This window comes from Dioscorea cayenensis, chromosome 8 (assembly GCF_009730915.1).
Source record: "Dioscorea cayenensis subsp. rotundata cultivar TDr96_F1 chromosome 8, TDr96_F1_v2_PseudoChromosome.rev07_lg8_w22 25.fasta, whole genome shotgun sequence".
In the NCBI taxonomy this organism is placed as follows: Eukaryota; Viridiplantae; Streptophyta; class Magnoliopsida; order Dioscoreales; family Dioscoreaceae; genus Dioscorea; species Dioscorea cayenensis.
Window position 1 is genome coordinate 2,816,192 of NC_052478.1, and position 19,907 is coordinate 2,836,098.

General features: G+C 36.9%; 4 protein-coding genes across 4 annotated transcripts; 2 read left to right on the forward strand and 2 right to left on the reverse strand.

Moving 5' to 3' along the window:
- Window positions 1-385: 385 nt before the first annotated feature.
- On the reverse strand, window positions 386-3,667 carry LOC120266409 (DNA-binding protein HEXBP-like). Its single transcript, XM_039274035.1, has 3 exons — window positions 3,136-3,667; window positions 2,391-2,591; window positions 386-984 (listed from the first exon to the last, which is right to left on the reverse strand). The coding sequence occupies exons 1-3, from the start codon at window positions 3,595-3,597 to the stop codon at window positions 622-624; spliced, it is 1,026 nt and encodes a 341-aa protein (XP_039129969.1). The 5' UTR covers window positions 3,598-3,667; the 3' UTR covers window positions 386-621.
- Window positions 3,668-4,993: 1,326 nt separating this feature from the next.
- On the forward strand, window positions 4,994-13,640 carry LOC120266997 (cullin-4). Its single transcript, XM_039274673.1, has 17 exons — window positions 4,994-5,402; window positions 7,100-7,215; window positions 7,295-7,641; window positions 7,809-7,989; window positions 8,112-8,234; window positions 8,330-8,617; window positions 9,772-9,897; window positions 10,102-10,203; window positions 10,315-10,368; window positions 11,341-11,447; window positions 11,593-11,653; window positions 11,763-11,894; window positions 11,980-12,117; window positions 12,191-12,271; window positions 12,347-12,427; window positions 13,267-13,347; window positions 13,431-13,640. The coding sequence occupies exons 1-17, from the start codon at window positions 5,090-5,092 to the stop codon at window positions 13,542-13,544; spliced, it is 2,445 nt and encodes an 814-aa protein (XP_039130607.1). The 5' UTR covers window positions 4,994-5,089; the 3' UTR covers window positions 13,545-13,640.
- A 994-nt stretch (window positions 13,641-14,634) lies between these two features.
- Window positions 14,635-16,722, forward strand: LOC120267086 (putative oxidoreductase TDA3). Its single transcript, XM_039274783.1, has 2 exons — window positions 14,635-15,494; window positions 16,226-16,722. The coding sequence occupies exons 1-2, from the start codon at window positions 14,717-14,719 to the stop codon at window positions 16,606-16,608; spliced, it is 1,161 nt and encodes a 386-aa protein (XP_039130717.1). The 5' UTR covers window positions 14,635-14,716; the 3' UTR covers window positions 16,609-16,722.
- On the reverse strand, window positions 16,508-19,146 carry LOC120267087. The gene is made up of 6 exons (XM_039274784.1): window positions 18,896-19,146; window positions 18,768-18,829; window positions 18,502-18,680; window positions 17,231-17,339; window positions 16,729-17,074; window positions 16,508-16,649 (listed from the first exon to the last, which is right to left on the reverse strand). The coding sequence occupies exons 1-5, from the start codon at window positions 19,134-19,136 to the stop codon at window positions 16,769-16,771; spliced, it is 897 nt and encodes a 298-aa protein (XP_039130718.1). The 5' UTR covers window positions 19,137-19,146; the 3' UTR covers window positions 16,508-16,649; window positions 16,729-16,768.
- Between the last annotated feature and the right edge of the window lie 761 nt (window positions 19,147-19,907).

A 19,907-nucleotide genomic window follows, 5' to 3' on the forward strand; every position in this document is an offset into this window, starting at 1 on the left:
TTAGTATATTCCTTTTCTTATAGCTTAGATTTTATCTCTGAGACGCATAATAATCCTGTTGACTTAATTTATTAGTTTTTCTTTTTATCGCATATAATTTTATACTCATATATATATATATATATATATCATGCTTACATTTGTTTGGGTTTTAAACCTCTATTTTATTTTGGTAGTAGTTTGTAACACAAAGTGTGCACATATACACATGCCAAATTTATTTGATTTGATTAAGTTGAGAAACCAAAAGTTCTGTTATGGACATTTAAGGAAGATTATCTCTCACAGAGTTTTCATTTGAAACCTAATAATAACAAATCTATAACATATTTTACCAGTTATTACCATAACCAAAAAAACACACAAAAAAAAAAAAAACAAAACAAAACAAAAAACCTGCAAGCCAGCCTATTTGCACATTGAAATATCAAAGCATGAGTAGCAGCAACTACAGTAAAACAAGCAATATATGCATGAGACTTAAGCCAATCAAAGCCATGCTGATAACAACTCAAAACCATCATGTTTGTAGTATTTACATTGAAAGCAACTATGTAGGATAAAAGTTTGATGACATTTTAGTTTTAACCAGTCATATGCCACACAGCTTAGCTACATATTCTATTTATATTTCGGGCGATATGAGCTTTGGAAAGCATTTGAAGTTCGTTTGTTGGCCTTACCGGTATTGTCTTCTTTGATGGAGCAGTCTCGTGCCCAATGTCCAGTCTTGCCACACTTGAAGCAAGTACCTGAGCTTGATGAATCAACATGGCTTGGTCTTCCATTAGAATAGGAATCTGATGATTGTTTCGGGCAGTCTCGAGACCAATGCCCTTCCTGCCCACATTTAAAGCAAGAGGAGTTAGTTCTTCCACCTGAAAATTGACTGCTCGTGTTGTCTAACGGCGTAGAGAATGTGCGCTGGCTGGTGGCTGAGGTCTGATCATCACACCATTTGAAGAAGCCACATGACGATGTACCCTAATGCAGAAAAAACAGACAAAAGTTTAAGGATTTATTATTGCAGGTATGAGAATCACAACTTTGTAAACAATTTTAGTGATTTCCTTCTTATTAAGCAAGGATGGACTCGTTTAAGTGATAAAAATGCATAACCTTTATCAATTTCAAGGTGAAAAAGAAAAATTACATATTTTTCAATGATTAAAAAAAGAGAGAAAAATAAGGCATTTATAAGATAGATGTGAAATAGAGCATGTAGAAATAACAAACAGATTTTTCAAATGTATGCTTGTAAAAGATGTCCAGAAGGACCAGAAGCCACCTATCTTGGTTAAGGGACTTACAGTCTTTGCAATAACTTTCCTTAAATTAATGACTAATTGAGTCTGAATATCACATTCTTGAATGGTTAAGTAAATATTGGCGCGTGAATATATATATATCATAAATGTTTCCTTCTTTAAAGGGGGTACAAATCCAACAAACCCTGAGTTGTTTACTAAACTTCTCCTTTAATCATGTACCACACCTATGAAGAAATAATTCAGGTAATTCTATTCAATCATTAAAAGTCTCCAACAAATAACTAATATTCCTATATCCAACAAAAGAACCTGTAGTTTGACAAAAGTATCCTAAACAGTAAAAAACAACCAAAACTAACATTAGATTCCTAAACACCATACTTCTACATCCATTAATCAATAATCCTAAAGTGTAATCTAGTCTTGAGAAGATAGGCTGTACAACCTCAAATTGGAAATTTATGAGCATGCCATATTACCATAAGCCAGTAATAAAATGACGATACGCCAATAGCAAGCATGGAGCAAAAGACTTATATTCCTACACTAAAAGAATAAATACATAGCACAGAGCCATTGAAGACCTAAAACTTTCCACGTAGAAATATGGAAACACATGTAAAAAATTGCAGTGGCCAAAAGAGGAACAATTCCAACTCCTTCAGTCCATCCTGAAACTCACTGGTACAGATCACTTGAAGATAAATGAGCTACCAAACCTATTTGGAACTGGAATCAGCAGCCATGTGGCAGCTTGTAATTTAAGTAGATCACTAGATGTACAAAGTAATGAAACAACTTGAGGAAGGAAACCACAAAATTTGTGTGAATATAATGTGAAGACCAAAGCTATGACTTGTTATAAAAACAGAAAATTAAAAAATAAGCTAGTTAGTTGGGTACTTGATTTGATAAAAATAGATTAAAACATTTTAAATGACATTGTTTCAATCGATTCAATTAACTTTCTGAATTTTTTAGATTTAAGCAACATGATAACAGAAGTTAGTGGTAGAAAGTGCTGCAGCATTGGACAATGCAGGAGAACTGTCCCGTAATAGCATAACCACAAGAAACAAGTTTATAAACAGACAAGGTATATGATGAGTATATGCATACGTCAGTCTTGGGGCAGCAGTAATACTGTCGGCCCACATTTTTTCCGGTCTCTGTAACTAGCACTCGGCATGGGCCAGCACCGCAGGGGCATGGAAACTTTGAGGCTGAAGAATTGGATGGATAACTAGAAACATTCTTTGTAGTACGGATTGCTGGTGATGGATTATCACACCACTCAAAGAAATTACAGCCTCCATTCTCCTGTGCAAGATAAAAAACATGAATTAAAAGAATGGAAGAATAAACGGTGAAAAATCAGCACCAAAGCAAAATGTTTATACTCTACACTTGTAACCCCAGTCAATATTTAACTGCACAAGAACAAAAACACAAATTCAGAACATCATCACTCAATAAGGACTGGTTCATAGAATTGCGGATAAGATTTCAAGAGTAATTAGTGGCACTTCCTCAAAATCTAAACTTCCACTCGTAAGTGAATTTTCAATGTATTTGACTTGTCAACATTATTACTCAGCAAAGGCTTGACAGGTACCACGCTGCCAGCGCTCTTTAGGATCAAAGCTTGGTTTTTTAATCAGTTTCCAAGTTCCTGTTTGGCATATGCTTGGAGTCACATATCAAAGATCATGGAAGTCGAATTACCTAGCTATTATAGCTTTCATTCATTCTCTTCACTAGCATCTTCTCTCCTCCATAGAAAAACCCTAGATAACTAAGCTATCAATCACATTCATCCATCATAGGAAAAGGATCAGAAACTGAGAAACCCTAAAAGAATTACCTCTCTCACAGGACATCTGTAGAACTTGCGCCCCGGGTTTTTGGCTGTGTTGGAGACGAGAACCAAGCAATTCCCCGACCCACACGGGCAAGCCTTGTCCGCCACCTCCGCCGAAGATCGACCAGTGTCAACACTTCCCCGCATCAAATCACCACCTCCTCCTGCTCCTCCTGCTGCCGATCCGCAGTCCCGAGCCCAGTGCCCAGTCATCCCGCACTTAAAGCAAGAACCAGACGTAGGAACCGAAAATCCGGAAGGAGGGTTGTTCGGCTTCTTGTGAAGATGCTTCAGCTCCTCCTGCTTCTGCCAGAGAGAGCTACGGCTACCGCGCAGTGCGGCGGTGTATGAGCCCTCGAGGGATTGCTGGATCTTCGGGCGCTTGGAGAGGGCTTCGGCCTCCGCAGCCTCGACGAGGGAGATGAAGTGATCGCCATCGCCGGCGTCGACATCGATTGCTTCCATCTCTCCAGATTGGGGATTTCCCAGGGTTTGCGAGCTTCTTCGCGCGTAGTCCTTTGAATGCACGGTTTTTTTTTTTTAATTATTTTTTTAAAATATTGGGTTTAAATGCAATTTTGGTATTTATATTTGATGATAAAGTTGAATTATTTCTTTCTTAATTACAAAATTCAATATCATCATTTCATAAATTATATATATGGCTATTGGCTACCCATGCAATTTCTCTAAATTTCTATTTTAATTTAAAAACCTAATAGAAATTTATTTTAAAAACCCTTGAAACAATCAAATCTTGAATAAGAAAAAGAGACCCTCTGCTACCCAACTAGCTGCATAGTGTTTAAATAATTCAGGCACCTGAAATTTTTTGCTAAAAAAATGCTTATGTTTTCTATAATATATATATATATATATATATATATATTGTTTTTCCAATGATTATTAAAATTATTTGTATATTTCTACCATAGATTATTGTAACTCTTGGCACAAAGAAGACTTGACAAGAAAATTCAACTGGACAGCAAAATACAATTTAAAGTTTTTAAAATATTGAATTGACCCAAATAATCATAATAGGAGGATAGTTACTAGAAAGTTAGTTCAATATGTGCATTCAAATTTTTTTCATAGGTGTCTCAGGGTTTTGTGTTGTTATATTTTGTCTATTTTTTTGTCTTCTCTATTGTGCTTGTTTTTATTGTAATTTAGAATGACATATTGTATCGGTTGTTGTCTTTTTTTATTCTCAATTTTTGACATGAGGGGTAAAAAAAAATGATTCAATGAAAAAAAATCATTTTTTTAACTGTTAAAATTATAAACCATTTTTTAAAGAAAAACATATGTAATTAATTTCTAAGGAATAATTTAAATTTTTTTATAACATTTAAATTTTTATATTAACAATTGAAAAACATTAATTATACTTAATTATTTATGTAATAAATGTTCATAAAACTTTTAAAATCTAAGGTATAAAATAGTTTCTATAGTAGGAATTATTTAATTATACTATTTTTTAATATATTAAAAATTTCTCACAAAATTTTAAAAACTCTGATGCAAAACCGGAGAAAATGCCTAGTAATAATAATAATAATAATAATAATTTTATTTAACTATATTATTACACTACCTCGCCAAGACATGAAGTACCAACATTAAATTTAAATTTCTCTAAAAAAAAAACCCCTCGTTCTTTTTAAAAAGATAAAATCGTCTCTTTTTTATACGTATACATAATTACCTACTTTAGAAGGGGTATATACGAAAAACAACTTTATAAATTTAATTCAAGACAGGGATTAGTTTGCAAAATAGTCTAATCCAAGGGTTAAATTGAAAAAATTGAACATAAAAATGAGTTTTTTCTTCTTTTCTTTTTCTTTGGTTCTATATATCTTTCACCGTTCGCCCTCATCCCCTTCTCCCGATCTCGCCCACATCTCCGCCGTGAACGCTGCCGGCGACGCGCAAGGATGCGCGATTGATGACTCACGGGAAGCGGTCCGCCTCCAGCTCTTCCACCGCCACCGCCGCCGCCTCTTCCTCCTCGTCGCAGCCCATGAAGAAGGTCAAGTCCCAGCCGCCTCAAACCGCACCCGTCGAGCGCGAGAAGAACGGGCTACACCCGGCGACCATACAGGAGGACGAGGATGCCATGCTGGTTGATCAGGATGAGCTCAAGGATGCGACTTCGGCTGCCAACGCGACCACTGGTGTCGCCGCGAATCTATCTAGGAAGAAGGCCACGCCGCCGCAGCCATCGGCGAAGAAGCAGCTGGTTATCAAGCTTGTGAAAGGTGAGGCCTTTGTTCCTTGATTCTTCTTGTTTGAATTGAATCCGTGACTCTCCTCGATCAAGGGTTACTACTGCAGTAGGAGATAATCTTGTAATATTTTTGGATCTTCAATGTTTGTATGTATGTGGAATTATGTTATTACCCCGTAATTATTTAGGTTTATGTTATCCAATTGTTTGGATTGTTTGATTTGCTTTTCTTCTTGATCGTGATGGGTTTTGACTAGGTTGGTTAGAAATCTAATTGTGGGTTTTTGATCAGTTTGTTATATCTTTTTTCAAGCCAATAGTTTAACGGCTATATTGCCGAGGGCGTTTCTAGATAATCAGTGGTATAGGATATTCCTTTTCCTCAAGTAGCCATTAAATGTTTTGCTGGTGAAATAGAACAGTATAGGCTTTCAATGGTCCCAGTCTCGTTGAAATGCAATGGAAATGAAGTTTATCTATGCCCCATCTTCTGACATAACTGTACCTTTATTTCTTTAGATCAGGAAAGTAAAGGGTTTATTTTCTTGGCTTATAACCTGCTGTCCACTACTCGAATATTGATGCCATACTGTTTTGAGGGCACCCTGTTATATGATTGAAGTTCATCTGGTAAATGCTAACCAAGTGGCAAACTATATTCTGAATGGGAGGATTTATCTTCTTATGGTCTATAGCTATGACCTTTCATAAAGGAACATATGTTCCCAGCACTGAGGGTATTAATTACTCTTTAAATGTATATGATAAGAGTGACATTATCTCTCCTGATATTCGTAATGACATTGTTTCTCTTAGTTTGCTTTGTGTATTCCTTTACACCTTTGTTGTGCATTTAATTTTAATTTATGTCTCCACACTTGTATGAACTTTAGGAAATCCATCAGGAGGTTTGTCATGTTTACATGGCATAGGTCATGTAAGCGTCACTTTTGGTGTGTTGTCAAGATTATTCTGGCTTAAAAAAAAAAAAAGAACCTCTGCCTTATAAATGCAAATTCAGTTGGAATACTCTATCCTGAAAGCAGTATTTTGTATGATATTGTACTTGAACTGGTGTCTGCTTTCACAAACATATATATTCTGATTCTACTTCAAAGTAAAAGAACTAGATAAAAATACTATAATAATTTTGCTTCTACAACTTTTAATTTAGTTTGTCAGCTAGTTCATATTTGAAAGTAAGCCCTCCTTACAATGGATATTGTGGATTATATATATATTTTTATTGCCAGACATTTACAATTTACATTTTAAGGGACAGCGACCCTAATCTTCTTTTTGGTTTATCATTCATGTAAAAGAGACAGCTGTTCAAAATAACCTTGACTCTTCATATCTCTTCTCTGATGTTCATCTGTAGTAATTTTCCTTCCCTGGTCAAACTGTCAGTTAGGGTTGGTAACAATTGTATTTTCTGACTGCAGTACCAGAGAAGTTTGTTTGATTTCTTAGGAGCCAAGGTTATATTGAGTATTTGGACTGTTTTATTTCATCTGAACTATTACAGATTATACTGCTTCTTTTGATAAGAGCCTTCTGTTACATAGTTGATTATGATAGTTTCTGAAGAAGTATTTTTTATGAGTCAAAGCAACTACATAGCAAAGTTGCATGTTAGAGAGGCTGGTTTGGTAACTTCTTTATCTTTGTCCTCGATGTGATTTACGCATCTAATTTTGTTTGGTGTGAAATTATTCTCATTTTCAGGTAAGCCGACATTGCCTGCTAATTTTGAAGAAAACACATGGGCAACATTAAAATCTGCCATTACTTCTATATTTTTGAAGCGGCCTGATCCTTGTGATTCTGAAAAGCTCTATCAGGTAAGTATTTTTTGGTGTAAGCTTCTTTGAGGGCTTCATGATTTGGTTGAAAATTAAGTTTTTTAATACTACATGATAGGCTGTCAGTAACCTTTGTCTGCATAAGATGGGGGGAAATCTTTACCAACGTATTCAGAAGGAATGTGAAGTTCACATATCAGCATCACTTCAGTCATTGGTTGGCCAGAGCCCTGATATGGTTGTTTTTCTGTCACTAGTAGAAAAATGTTGGCAGGATTTTTGTGATCAGATGTTGATGATCCGTGGCATAGCCTTATATTTGGATAGGACCTATGTCAAGCAAAATCCAAATGTTAGATCATTGTGGGATATGGGCTTGCAATTGTTCCGTAAACACCTCTCCCTGTCTCAAGAAGTCGAGCACAAGACTGTTACTGGTCTTCTAGGATTGATTGAGAAGGAGAGGTATGTTGAAATTTTGAGTTCATATAACTACCACGTATAATCAAGATTTCATATGGACCCAAGGAATATATATATATATATATATATTGCTTAGTTACCAATGGTACAAAATAATTTTCACTTATTAAGGATTGATTTGATTTTTTTTAAATTTTTTTATGGAGCAGATTAGGTGAAGCAATTGACAGGACACTGCTTAATCATATTTTGAAGATGTTTACTGCCTTAGGAATTTATGTAGAAAGCTTTGAAAAACCCTTTTTGGAATGTACGTCTGAATTTTATGCATCTGAAGGTCTGAAGTACATGCAACAGTCTGATGTTCCAGACTATTTGAAACATGTGGAGGTCTCTCTCTCTCTCTCTCTCTCTCTGTGTGTGTGTGTGTGTGTGTGTGCGTGCGCCTGTCGCTCTTGCTCTCTCTCCACAAATTCCAAACTTCTAAAGGATGTCTGACTAAAAAAATGCAGCTAAGGTTACATGAGGAGTATGAAAGATGCTTAATCTACTTGGACACAAATACAAGAAAGCCACTAGTGGCAACTGCGGAAAAGCAACTCCTGGAACGGCACACTTCTTCCATTCTTGACAAGGTAATTTATCACATGATCACATTACTTCAGACCTGTATTTTGGAAATGCCTTTCCCTTTAGTTTATTACATGCTACTGATGTATATGATTTTCAGGGGTTCACAATGCTTATGGAGGCGAACCGTATTGAAGACCTTCAAAGAATGTACACACTATTCTTAAGGGTTAATGCTCTTGAGTTACTGAGGCAAGCCCTCAACTCATTCATCCGTGGTACTGGACAGAGCCTTGTCATGGATGAGGAGAAAGACAAAGATTTAGTTTCCTCTCTATTAGAATTTAAGGCATCTCTTGACAAAATATGGGAAGAAAGCTTTTCCAGAAATGAAGCTTTTTCAAATACCATAAAGGATGCATTTGAGCATCTCATCAATCTGCGTCAGGTTTGTGACATTGAGTATTTCTTTAATGCCAAATTCGTTTGCATTCTCCCTTTTCTGGTTTTTATCATTTTGTTAGATTTGTTGGTTTTTTCTTTCCAATGAATGAAAACATGTTCGCACACTGTTATCCCTCTTTGAGATTTGCATTTGTACTCTAGGTTTTTTGGAACTCCTCAAAGTTTTGATTGCCATTCTCATTGTTTTTCTTGTTACTTTGCTACTGAATATTTGAAGTGATGATATGTGAAAAAATATCAATCTCAAAGTTAATAGAGATCTTGAACTCCAGAAAAGTTTGGATATGCACAAGCTGATGTAATGAATGATAGTGAGGGATTCATTGGCAAATTTGGCATTGTAATTGCATTTTGGATAACCAGATACCATGATGTACACAAGATAGTTTTCGTTGATTATATAAATGGTCAGCAATGATAATGGTGCTTAATAGTCTTCTGTTATTTACACAAGCTGATGTAATGAATGATAGTGAGGGATTCATTGGCAAATTTGGCATTGTAATTGCATTTTGGATAATCAGATACCATGATGTAGACAAGATAGTTTCCGTTGATTATCTAAATGGTCAGCAATGATAATGGTGCTTAATAGTCTTCTGTTATTTTCTTTTCACTTTGATTCAAGACAATATGATGAGGCAGAAAGCTCAGTGTATAACTGAGGTTTCAGTATGATTATTTTTTCCTAGGTATTCCTGTTTATAGTTTGGTTAATTTCTAAGAAGTACTGGGCTACAAGTTCACCTCGTATAGATTTCAAGTACTGATATACATAGAGATGCCTAGTGCACAATATAACAAATAAAAAAAAAAAAATGAGACCTTGCTGCTGTATGTTGGTGAGCCAAAATGTGGCAAAATTTGTCACTAACTTAAGGTTTGTGTTTTATACATACCTTAATCTACACTAAAGAGTAATGACTGAATTTTCTTACTCCGTTATTTACTTAATTGCAGTTCAGATCATCATTAATTGCTCTGTTTCTATTAGTTTTCTTATAGCAGTACAAGAATAATTTTTGCATGCCGAATTAGTTTAGATTATTTTGATTGGTAAAATATTTTTTTTTTTTGGCTTATGTTCAAATTTTATTTGTACCGGTCAATTATCTAATAGCATTTTTTGTTTTACAGAATAGACCAGCTGAACTGATTGCCAAGTTTTTGGATGAGAAGCTACGTGCTGGTAACAAGGGTACATCTGAAGAAGAGTTGGAGAGTACACTTGATAAAGTTTTGGTTTTATTTAGATTTATTCAAGTAAGCCACTTCACAATATTCGGTGTATAAAGGATTTAATGATTGTTACAAAATTGGATCTGTTTTTATTATGTCTTTTCCTGTCAAATACCAGTGCTCCTAGCACTACTGTTCATATTTTACTTACATAGATGTGTTTCTGCTAAAGCTAAACATAGCAACAGTGATAGGGAACACGTTTCACTCTTTCTTGTGACATTGCAGGGTAAAGATGTTTTTGAGGCATTTTACAAGAAAGATCTTGCAAAAAGGTTGTTGTTGGGAAAAAGTGCCTCTATAGATGCAGAAAAGTCGATGATTTCAAAAGTATGTGATTTTTCTCCATATGCAGTCAACCAAATGTTGGCCGTAAGATGCAACCCTTTGGGTGAGAAGTTTTGTCTATGTTACTTACCACTAGAATTGTATGTTTTTCAGCTCAAGACTGAGTGTGGGAGCCAATTTACTAATAAACTTGAAGGGATGTTTAAGGTATGCAATTATGTCATCCATTGTTTGTGGTGGTCTTGTGCATCTAGATAGGCAATTTATTCTTTATTTTTTTAAAAAAACATTGCGCAAGTCAGTGCCTGTTTCATTCACTTGTATTCCTACTTTATATGAGCAATCCCCTCCATACAAGAAATACTTGCATCTCATACTTACATTTTTGCTTGAACATATGTTGTTCCTGTGATCATGTTTACTGAGACTAATGCATTCTCCTTTTAATCCAATTAAATGCGCTGCATTTCCCTTCTTGCATGACCAATCTCCTTGAATAATTTCATTCTTTTAATTTGCTTTTGATGAACGGTGGCAATTCCCTTATTTGAGTAGATACTGTATTAGTCTGTTATGTGATGTACACCAATCTAAATTTACTATTAGATATCTTATACCCAAGACCGTGTGCTGAAAATTAATTTCATTTAATAAATGTGATCCACTTAGGAACTGAACTGACCGTCCACAGATATTACACAACTAGAACATGCTATGCTATTAATATAAATTTCGAAAAACATATAGATCATTCTCTCCTGTGAAGCCTTATCAACCACTGCCTTCAGTGTATGTGTTGTCAGTTATTGAAAGAGTTATACTGAAAGAGTGAATAATTGGCAAGCAGTGCGGCTGAGGCTTAATATTACTATGCTAATGTCGCAAATTGTTAAAAGGGGACTCATTTAATAGCCTTCATTTAGTGGGGATGGGATTTTGGATTAGTTCATGTAACCTATGGGCCTCGCTATTGTTGCAAACCTGCATTTAGTGGGGATGGGCTTTTGTTAGTTCAAGTAACCTTCACTCTCTTGTAACGAATCTGCAATGGCGGGGGACTTAAATCTAATTAGTTATATCCTTCTGGAATCGTATGCCTTTTTTCTTTATTATTGGTGTGCTTCAGCAGTATCCTTTTATGTGTATTTTTGACTATGAGATAAACTGACACATTTATAGGATATTGAGTTGTCGAAAGAGATAAATGACTCCTTCAAGCAGTCATCCCAGGCCAGGACAAAACTTCCAACTGGTATTGAGATGAGTGTTCATGTTCTAACAACAGGGTGAGTTTAGTTCTGTCCTTTGAGCAACATTCAACTGCTCCAGTTTTTTTATATTTAAGTTGCTGATAGAAGTAATATGTGTTATTCTTGTTGCTAATTTTTTTTCCCTTGGAAACTAGCTTTTCACAACTTACATTATTTGTAGGTACTGGCCAACATACCCTCCCATGGATGTTAGGCTACCTCATGAACTCAATGTGTATCAGGTTAGGGCAAAGCCTATATGGGCAATTAAGCTCAGCATCAATTATGTAACTTATCCCTTTTAATATACTTTCCAAGTCATGTTTCCTATCTGTGTTTGCTTTGCTGCAGGACATCTTCAAAGAGTTCTATCTGAGTAAGTACAGTGGTAGAAGGTTGATGTGGCAAAATTCCTTAGGCCATTGTGTTCTAAAAGCAGAATTTCCGAAAGGTAAAAAGGAATTGGCTGTATCATTATTCCAGGTGGGTCTGTCATTGCTCTGCCCATAACCTTATTTCTTTTATTTGGCCTGGTTGTCTAATTATTTCCTGTTACTTCGTATTTCAGACTGTTGTTTTAATGTTGTTCAATGATACACAAAAGTTGAGTTTTCAAGACATCAAAGACTCAACTGGAATTGATGACAAGGAACTGAGGAGAACTTTGCAGTCACTTGCATGTGGCAAAGTTCGTGTGCTCCAGAAGGTAAACTCCTTACTCATAGACTTGTCAGTTGATATAGATACATTTCTTAGCATGAACTCTGGCTGCATCACAGATCCCAAAAGGAAGAGAAGTAGAGGATGGTGACTCATTTGTATTTAATGAAGACTTCAGTGCTCCTCTCTATCGTATTAAGGTACAACTGCGATCTTCTTAAGTTAGATAATCTGCTTTCAAATGTTCTACTGAAGCTAACACATCAAGTTGCCAGGTGAATGCGATCCAGATGAAGGAGACAGTAGAAGAAAACACAAGCACCACTGAAAGAGTATTCCAGGATCGTCAGTATCAGGTTTGTTTTGGTTGCTTCAGAAAGCATCTGGCTGGCTTATATGTATATGCTTAGTACAAAGTTCTGAATTTGGAAGATACTAATCGAAACTAGATCATGATGAGGTTCTTTTTCAGTAGAAGAACTGCACGACAGCTAATAGAGACTAATTGACTCCACTAGTTCATGATATAAGGCTTTTGGGGTAGTTTGATGCATATGGTAGTACACCTTTAGGTATTCAAACGATGAAAGTGTCAGTACAAAGTGCTACTGAAATAATGAAATGGAAGATGTAGGAGAACTTGAGGATCTGATGTAGTTTGAACAGAATATTGTGATCTTTATGTTGGTACCAATTTCCTTAATTGGTCATTACATTCTTCAGAGTAATGGAAAGAGCTTTAGAGGACTAAGAATTTGTTGAACTGGTTGGGAAGGTGGACTGCCATTTGAGCTCTCCTCCTTCTATGTCCTGCTACTCTCATGAGATAAATTTTGTCTAATGGATTAAGATTATTGGAAGACAGCCTAAAACAAGTCATGAAACTAGCAAAGATCTTAATGCCAACATAGGATGCTTTTATTTGTCAAGACTAATGAAATTTATTGTATATATTGTGAGAAACGAAAATTACAGTCGTGCAGCAGTTTATCGTAGGCCGTAGTGATGCAGCAAGCAATTTTTACCTTTCATCTGTCAAACATTGGAAGCATAATAAATGCATTTTTTTGCATATATGGGTGTTTAGATACAGGGGTGTGTGAATCCTTGTAATAATAAATGATAAACAAAAAGCAGCTTCATTGACATCAATGGAACCTCAATGCAGATATGTAATTCCATTATTTTGTTGCAGGTCGATGCAGCGATAGTTCGTATTATGAAGACAAGAAAAGTGCTTAGCCACACACTTCTAATAACCGAACTATTCCAACAGGTAACTTTTAAATCAGTCAATGTTTTTTTGTGTCCTCGATCATTTATCATGATATTTACTCACATCTTCAATATCCTCTCCAGCTCAAGTTCCCGATAAAGCCCGCAGACTTGAAGAAAAGGATAGAGAGCCTCATCGACAGAGAATACCTGGAACGGGACAAGAACAATCCGCAGATTTACAATTACCTGGCTTAATCATCTAAAGGCACAATGTACCTAATGCTCTCCGCTTGCAAATAATGCGGCGAACTTCTTGAGGTTATGCTTGATGAAAATATGGTCTCCGAAAAACCCTTTAATTCACCATGTACAGGGACGACATAGTTTGTACTCAGTTTTTTCGGTTCATTTCCAGCTAAACACACTTCCAAAACTGTAGAGGTATAATCTTACAATTTCCTTTGTGTTGTTTTTTTTATTTTGAACTAATTATTTTACATGCAAAAATGGAAGGAGGTCCTCTTATAAGTCTGGCCATTGATTCACCATTTCACATGCCATATTAACCATGATCAATCAATTCTTGATACTGATGTTTGCCGTTGCTGTTTGTAGGTTTTGAATTTTTATGATGCAGTTATTTCTCCTGAATTACTCTTCTTTGAGTTACAAATAGTGATAACTCAGAAGATTAAATCAACTATTCTTCTTAAAAAAGTTTTTAAGGGGTTTTTATTTTAATTGCCACCTGAAAATTTGCAAACCTATTTGTTATTCTCACTTATTATTATTATTATTTATAATTTCGGAAATGTCATAAAAAACCTTTATATATCCATGAAAGATGCAAGACATTTAATTATATATAAATAAAACAAAAAAATAAATTATAAAATTTATAAGTAATAATCTGGATACGAGTGTATATTGGGGTTACTCCTATTACATTGGTATACCTCTCGTTGTCGCATTTAAAAAAAAAAACAATCACTCAATTTTTTTAATAATTTCTCTAAAAATATTAACAACAGATATATTTCACTCTGATAATATAATTTTCTAAACAATTTCTATTTTTTAAATTTACTCTTTTAATTTTTTTTTATTTTGAATTATAATTTTCTTTTTACTGTTTTATAATTTTAATTTACATCATTGATTTAAATATAGTAGAGAAACTAAAATATTATAATTTATAATAAAAACTAATAAAAATAAATTTCGTAATAAAAATAAGGAACCAAAATCTCAAGAGGTGGCATTTCGTAATTAAGAAAAACCACTTCACATCAGCTCACTGAAATTCCCATTTTATATAATAATCCCCCAATTTTATTTCAAAAATCCCCCAATTCCTTTCTCCTTCTCCTCCAAAGTTCAAACCCTCTCCACTCTCGATCTCAATCTCCATCTCCATCATCGCCACCATGGCCACGCCGCCCTCCGCCGTCATCGCCGCCGCCCCCCCTCACATTGTCATCTGCGGCGGTGGCGTTATCGGCGCCTGCACCGCCTACTACCTCTCCACAAAGTCGTCGTCCTCCCCCGCCGCCCATATCACCATCATCGAGCGCTCCTCCATCGCCTGCGGCGCCTCCGGCAAGGCCGGTGGCTTCCTCGCTCTTGACTGGTGCGCTCCTCCTCTCTCCCATCTCGCTCATGCCAGCTTCCTCCTCCACCGCTCCCTCTCCGCCTCCCTCTCTGGCCCTCTCTCCTACGGTTACCGCCCTCTCCACGCACTCTCCCTCTCCATCCACCCCGAACCACACTCCTCTCCTCCCTCCCGCTCCCTCCCTCCCTGGATCGACTCCTCCAACGCTGGATCACCCCGCACCATCGGCACCCCCGAAACCACCGCTCAAGTCCATCCCCAGCTCTTCACCCAAACCCTAATCTCTGCCTCCTCCGCCGAAGTCCTCATCGGCGAGGTCACACGCATCGAGGTCATCGAAGGTCGCGTCACCGGGGTGATTCTCAAGGATGGGCGTGAGATCCCCGCTGACGCCGTCGTGCTGGCATTGGGGCCATGGTCTAGCCGGTCGTCGATCGTTTCCTCCCTGTTCGGCATCTCTGTGCTCAAAGCTCACAGCATCGTGGTGCGGCCCCGTGAGGCCGACGCCATCACTCCGCACGCTCTCTTTCTCAGCTACCAAGATTCGCCGGCCGCCCCAACGCTCGACCCCGAGGTCTATCCCCGCCCAACTGGTAACACACAACTATCTCTCTCTCTCTCGTCTGTGCGTTTTTGGTTTTGTGAGATAATTGTTAATTTGATTAGCAATTTTAATTAATTAATTAAAAAAATGAATATCAATATGCTTTAAATGCTTTTCAAATTAATTAATATTTTTTTAAAAAAATTATAACATTAAGAAATATCAATTAATTAAGAATATATTATTACTTTTATTGATGTGTCAAGTGTTAACTAACTCAACGTGTGGAATTGGAAACTTCAAATATGAAGTTTTATGAATATTTTCTTCATTGAAAGTTGAAACCAATTGAAGGTAAAAAGTTTTTTTTTTTTTAATTATTATTTATATTTTTAAGATAATAGATAATTAACTTTCTGAATCTTGAGCTTAATTTTCTATTAACATGTAAAACATTTTATTTATTTAGTTATTTAGTTTTGTACTTTGTTACCCTCTCTAAAGTTGGACTTTTCTATTTTATTGATTCAATGTGGCCAAATACAGGTGGCAGGCTGCGATAGAAGGTATAAACAAGATGGAGTAATAAATATAAAAATTCAATTGGAAAAAAGATTAAAAGCCCACAGACTAAAATTTAAAAAGTTGATGAAGAATTAAAACCAAAATGTAGCATACTTTACTCAAAGATAACAACAGACCGAATCTATTAACATTCCAAAATCAAAAGAAATCAAATGCATATGATATGACCTGTTTGTTCTTTTGGCCTGGCACCAGGAGAAGTATACATTTGCGGAATGACACAGGAAGTGGAGGTGCCTGAAGATCCAGTGACGATTGTTCCAGACCCAGTGTCAATAAGGATGTTGCATAAGATTGCCGGTAACGTATCAAGCCATTTGAAGGATGGGGAAGCTGAGGTGGTGGCTGAGCAAGCGTGCTTCCTCCCCTGCAGTGATGATGGCTTGCCAGTGATTGGGGAGGTGCCAGGGGTTGAGAGGTGTTATGTTGGAACTGGCCATAGTTGCTGGGGGATTCTGAATGGTCCTGCCACTGGTGCAGCACTGGCTGAGCTTATTTTGGAAGGTAGGGCAACAACTGTTGATCTCAAGCCATTTAGCCCGGCCAGGTTTCTCCGGGGAAGGAAAGTTTCAAGCTAGGCGGAAAGTGGTTGTCTGGATGTGCTGGTGATTGATTATCACTGCATTGGGTGCAATGACGAAGAACAAATAATTATCTCAATGCTACATGAAAGATCAAAAATAAAATGTCACTCCTACCTCAATCCTGTTCTGTCTGAAATGATCAACTCTTTGAAGATCAGTTCAAGTATAGCATGACTTTCTTTGTTGCTTCAAATGGGAGTTTTAATCTCCAATCTTTCTGTTTCCTGCTTAGAGGCCTCCCTTTCCCAGCTTCACCCTTGTTCTCCCTTACATTTGCTAGTTTCCACACACAATGCTTGTTTTCAGTGTCAATTAGATCGACCATGAAAACTCCATCCTTCTCTTGCTGGTCTTTGGATCCGATATCCGCTTCATTGTACTGCACCCACATTGGCATCTCTTTGAAGCGATCCAAATCTTCAGGCATTCTCAGTAATCTCTCAGCCCCTGGAGATGAAACCTAAATGGCGAGACTAATCAATTCCTCATTAAATATAAAGTTGAAATGAAGGCGGAACTTGAAAAACTTACGAGTTAAGTTCATGCATAATTGAATTATGGGGAACAACACCAAAGTTAATAAATATCTCAGACAAGATAAGCATTAAGTGATTACCTCGAGAGCCAAATCTGCAGGTAGCTCACCACATTCTCCCAGCTCATCCAATCGTTTCTTGTATAGACTATTGTATTTTTTAATCTCCTCTATACTGGGGCATCCATATCTGAAAATGAACCAAGATTCATGAGAATTCGCAAACTTCTCGCAACTTCATCGTTCAGGTCCAAGGTATAGAAGTTTTTGGTGTACATAATTCAAAAGAGTATAATCATCACAACTGACAGGTTTCATTTTACACCACTTGCACACTCAATGGTCCTTGAAGGCATGCGATGTAAATGGTTTTTAACAATCAATATCAACCAGCAAAAATCACAAGAATATATATCTCTGAGAAGGCTGTTAAGAAAGAGAGGTAAAATTACGGTTATGGGAATTCACAGAGCAATCATCCAGGTGGATTAACACCGTTTATTCGGATAGGCAAATGACATTCTTGAACTACCAAACTCCCAGTCATTAATATGGCAAGCCCATGTGTAATTTAATTTGTGTCATCCTCATCAATGCAATAGAAAGTTGGAAAACTTGGTGAAATAGTTTCAAGACAGTCTTGACAATATCACTAGGAAACGATTGTCTAAGCAAAAATGGGGACATGAAAGCAATTCGACCATCATGCTCTATGAGTCGGAAGACAAGCTTGGCCTTGGAAACTACTAGTAACTAAGATGTGTAACAAGACCATTATATAATTTAAAACTTTAGAGAACATTTCATTAATAAATAAACTTTCAAGCCTTACATGAACCAAAATGCCACAATCCACTGAACTAAGCTACAATGGAGCAGTTTTTGTAATGTTTCTCAAAAAGTAAATGCATGTTTGACACTTCTACTTGCATCCCAAATCAGCTACTTCTCATCCACCCAATTTGATTGCAAGCTCTCAAAGTAATAACAGAATCATGAAACAAACTCTTTTCTCTCTTCTCCAACAAATTCCACACAACAAACTAGATATGGATGCATTCCAGCACCAAAAAAAGTTCATAAATTTAAAACAATACAAGCATGGAAAAAAAATCTCCTCTTAATCCTAACACAGCCTAAATAAGAGAATGTCCAGCATAAAACCCTAGTTCATGTTCATCCATGGATAGTCAAAACAAGGGAATGTCCAGCATAAAATCCTAGTTCATGTTCATCCATGGATGGTCACAATGACAACAACACACCAAATACATGCTTTTCAAGTTAAAAAAACAGCAGAGATTCAACCTAAAACCAAATGAAATTTAAGCAGAGATAGTGAGCAGCCTTACAAATTTGTAAGCTTATCAAGCCTGACATAGATGTACCCTTTGGGAGAAACCTTGAAAGCAAACATCACAATATCACTACCAAAATCTCCAAGAAGAACCTCTTGAGCAGCTGAGAGTGCCCGCGCGCCCCATCCAACGTCTCCCAGAACCACTCCACCTCCATCTCCTCCATCACCAACCTACTCCATTCTCCCAAACACCACATCACTAAACCCGTAATCCAACCAAACAAACAACGAATCAATGAGGAAAAAAAGATCAAATACCTGCGGATCAACGCATTCCTCTTCCTCCCATTCCATGTCCCACCCTTCCTTATCCGATTCATCTGCGAGCCAACACCTAGCGTTGAAGAGAAGCATTGAGGTTGAGATGGTGCGTGATATGGTATTACCTGATGAAGCAACAGTGGAGAACAGCATGAGGGGGCGAATCCTAGTGATGAAGTTGCGAGGATCAGCGGAGACGGTGAGCGATGAGGAGAAAGACTGAGCGATCGCCATCGTGGTCGGAGAGACGAAGCTGGGACGGGCCAATGTTGAGACTCGGCGGATTCTCGGCAACCATCGACTCTCCTCCTCTAGCGCCGGCGCAAGCAGCGGCCGGAGACGCCGGAGCACCCACGAGCTCCTCATTCGAAGCTTGCTTGCTATTCCTCTAGCTCCGATGAGCAAGGGCTTTATAGGAAGTGGACGAGCTCACAAGGGTTTCGTCACGTGATTTGCACGTGACTATGCATTCTTAAGAACACAACCCTGGATTTTTCAAAATTTAAAACAAAACTAAAAAAAGTTTTGTTGGAAGCCTGTAGGTAATTTTGAGTCGTCTGAGGGGGCAATAAGTAAAAACAAATTCATGGCATTGACGAAGACCGAAGACGCATGATCCTCTCTTTGCTTTGTCTTGTTGTAATTTATCTGTTTCAAGTGGATCTTTTCGTAAAATCCGTCCAAACTGGTCCCTAGTTTTCAGGCAAGTGTGCAGAAACTTCCTGGTTTATCCGTGGCATTAACTACATAAGAAAAAAAGTTATGGATATAATTAAAAGCCCTTGAATTTTCTCAAAAATTACCAAACTCACATCTTGATGAGGACACCAGCTAACCTTTAACTGCCCCCTAATTTTGTTTTTTCGGAGGTAATTTTATTTTTGATAAATATGATAAATTTTTTTAATCTAAGAGTATAGTATAGATTAAAAATTGATCATTCAATTTGTGTATCCTCACCTATCGACACATGAGTCTGATAATAAATCTAAACTTTTATTTTTATTATATTTAACTGAATTAGAATTTCAACATGAAATACTTAACATTTTACACCAAGTTTTTTTGACAGTTGAACTATGAAGGGGTTGACAACTTATAAATATATTCATAATATGAAAGGATATACATGCAAAA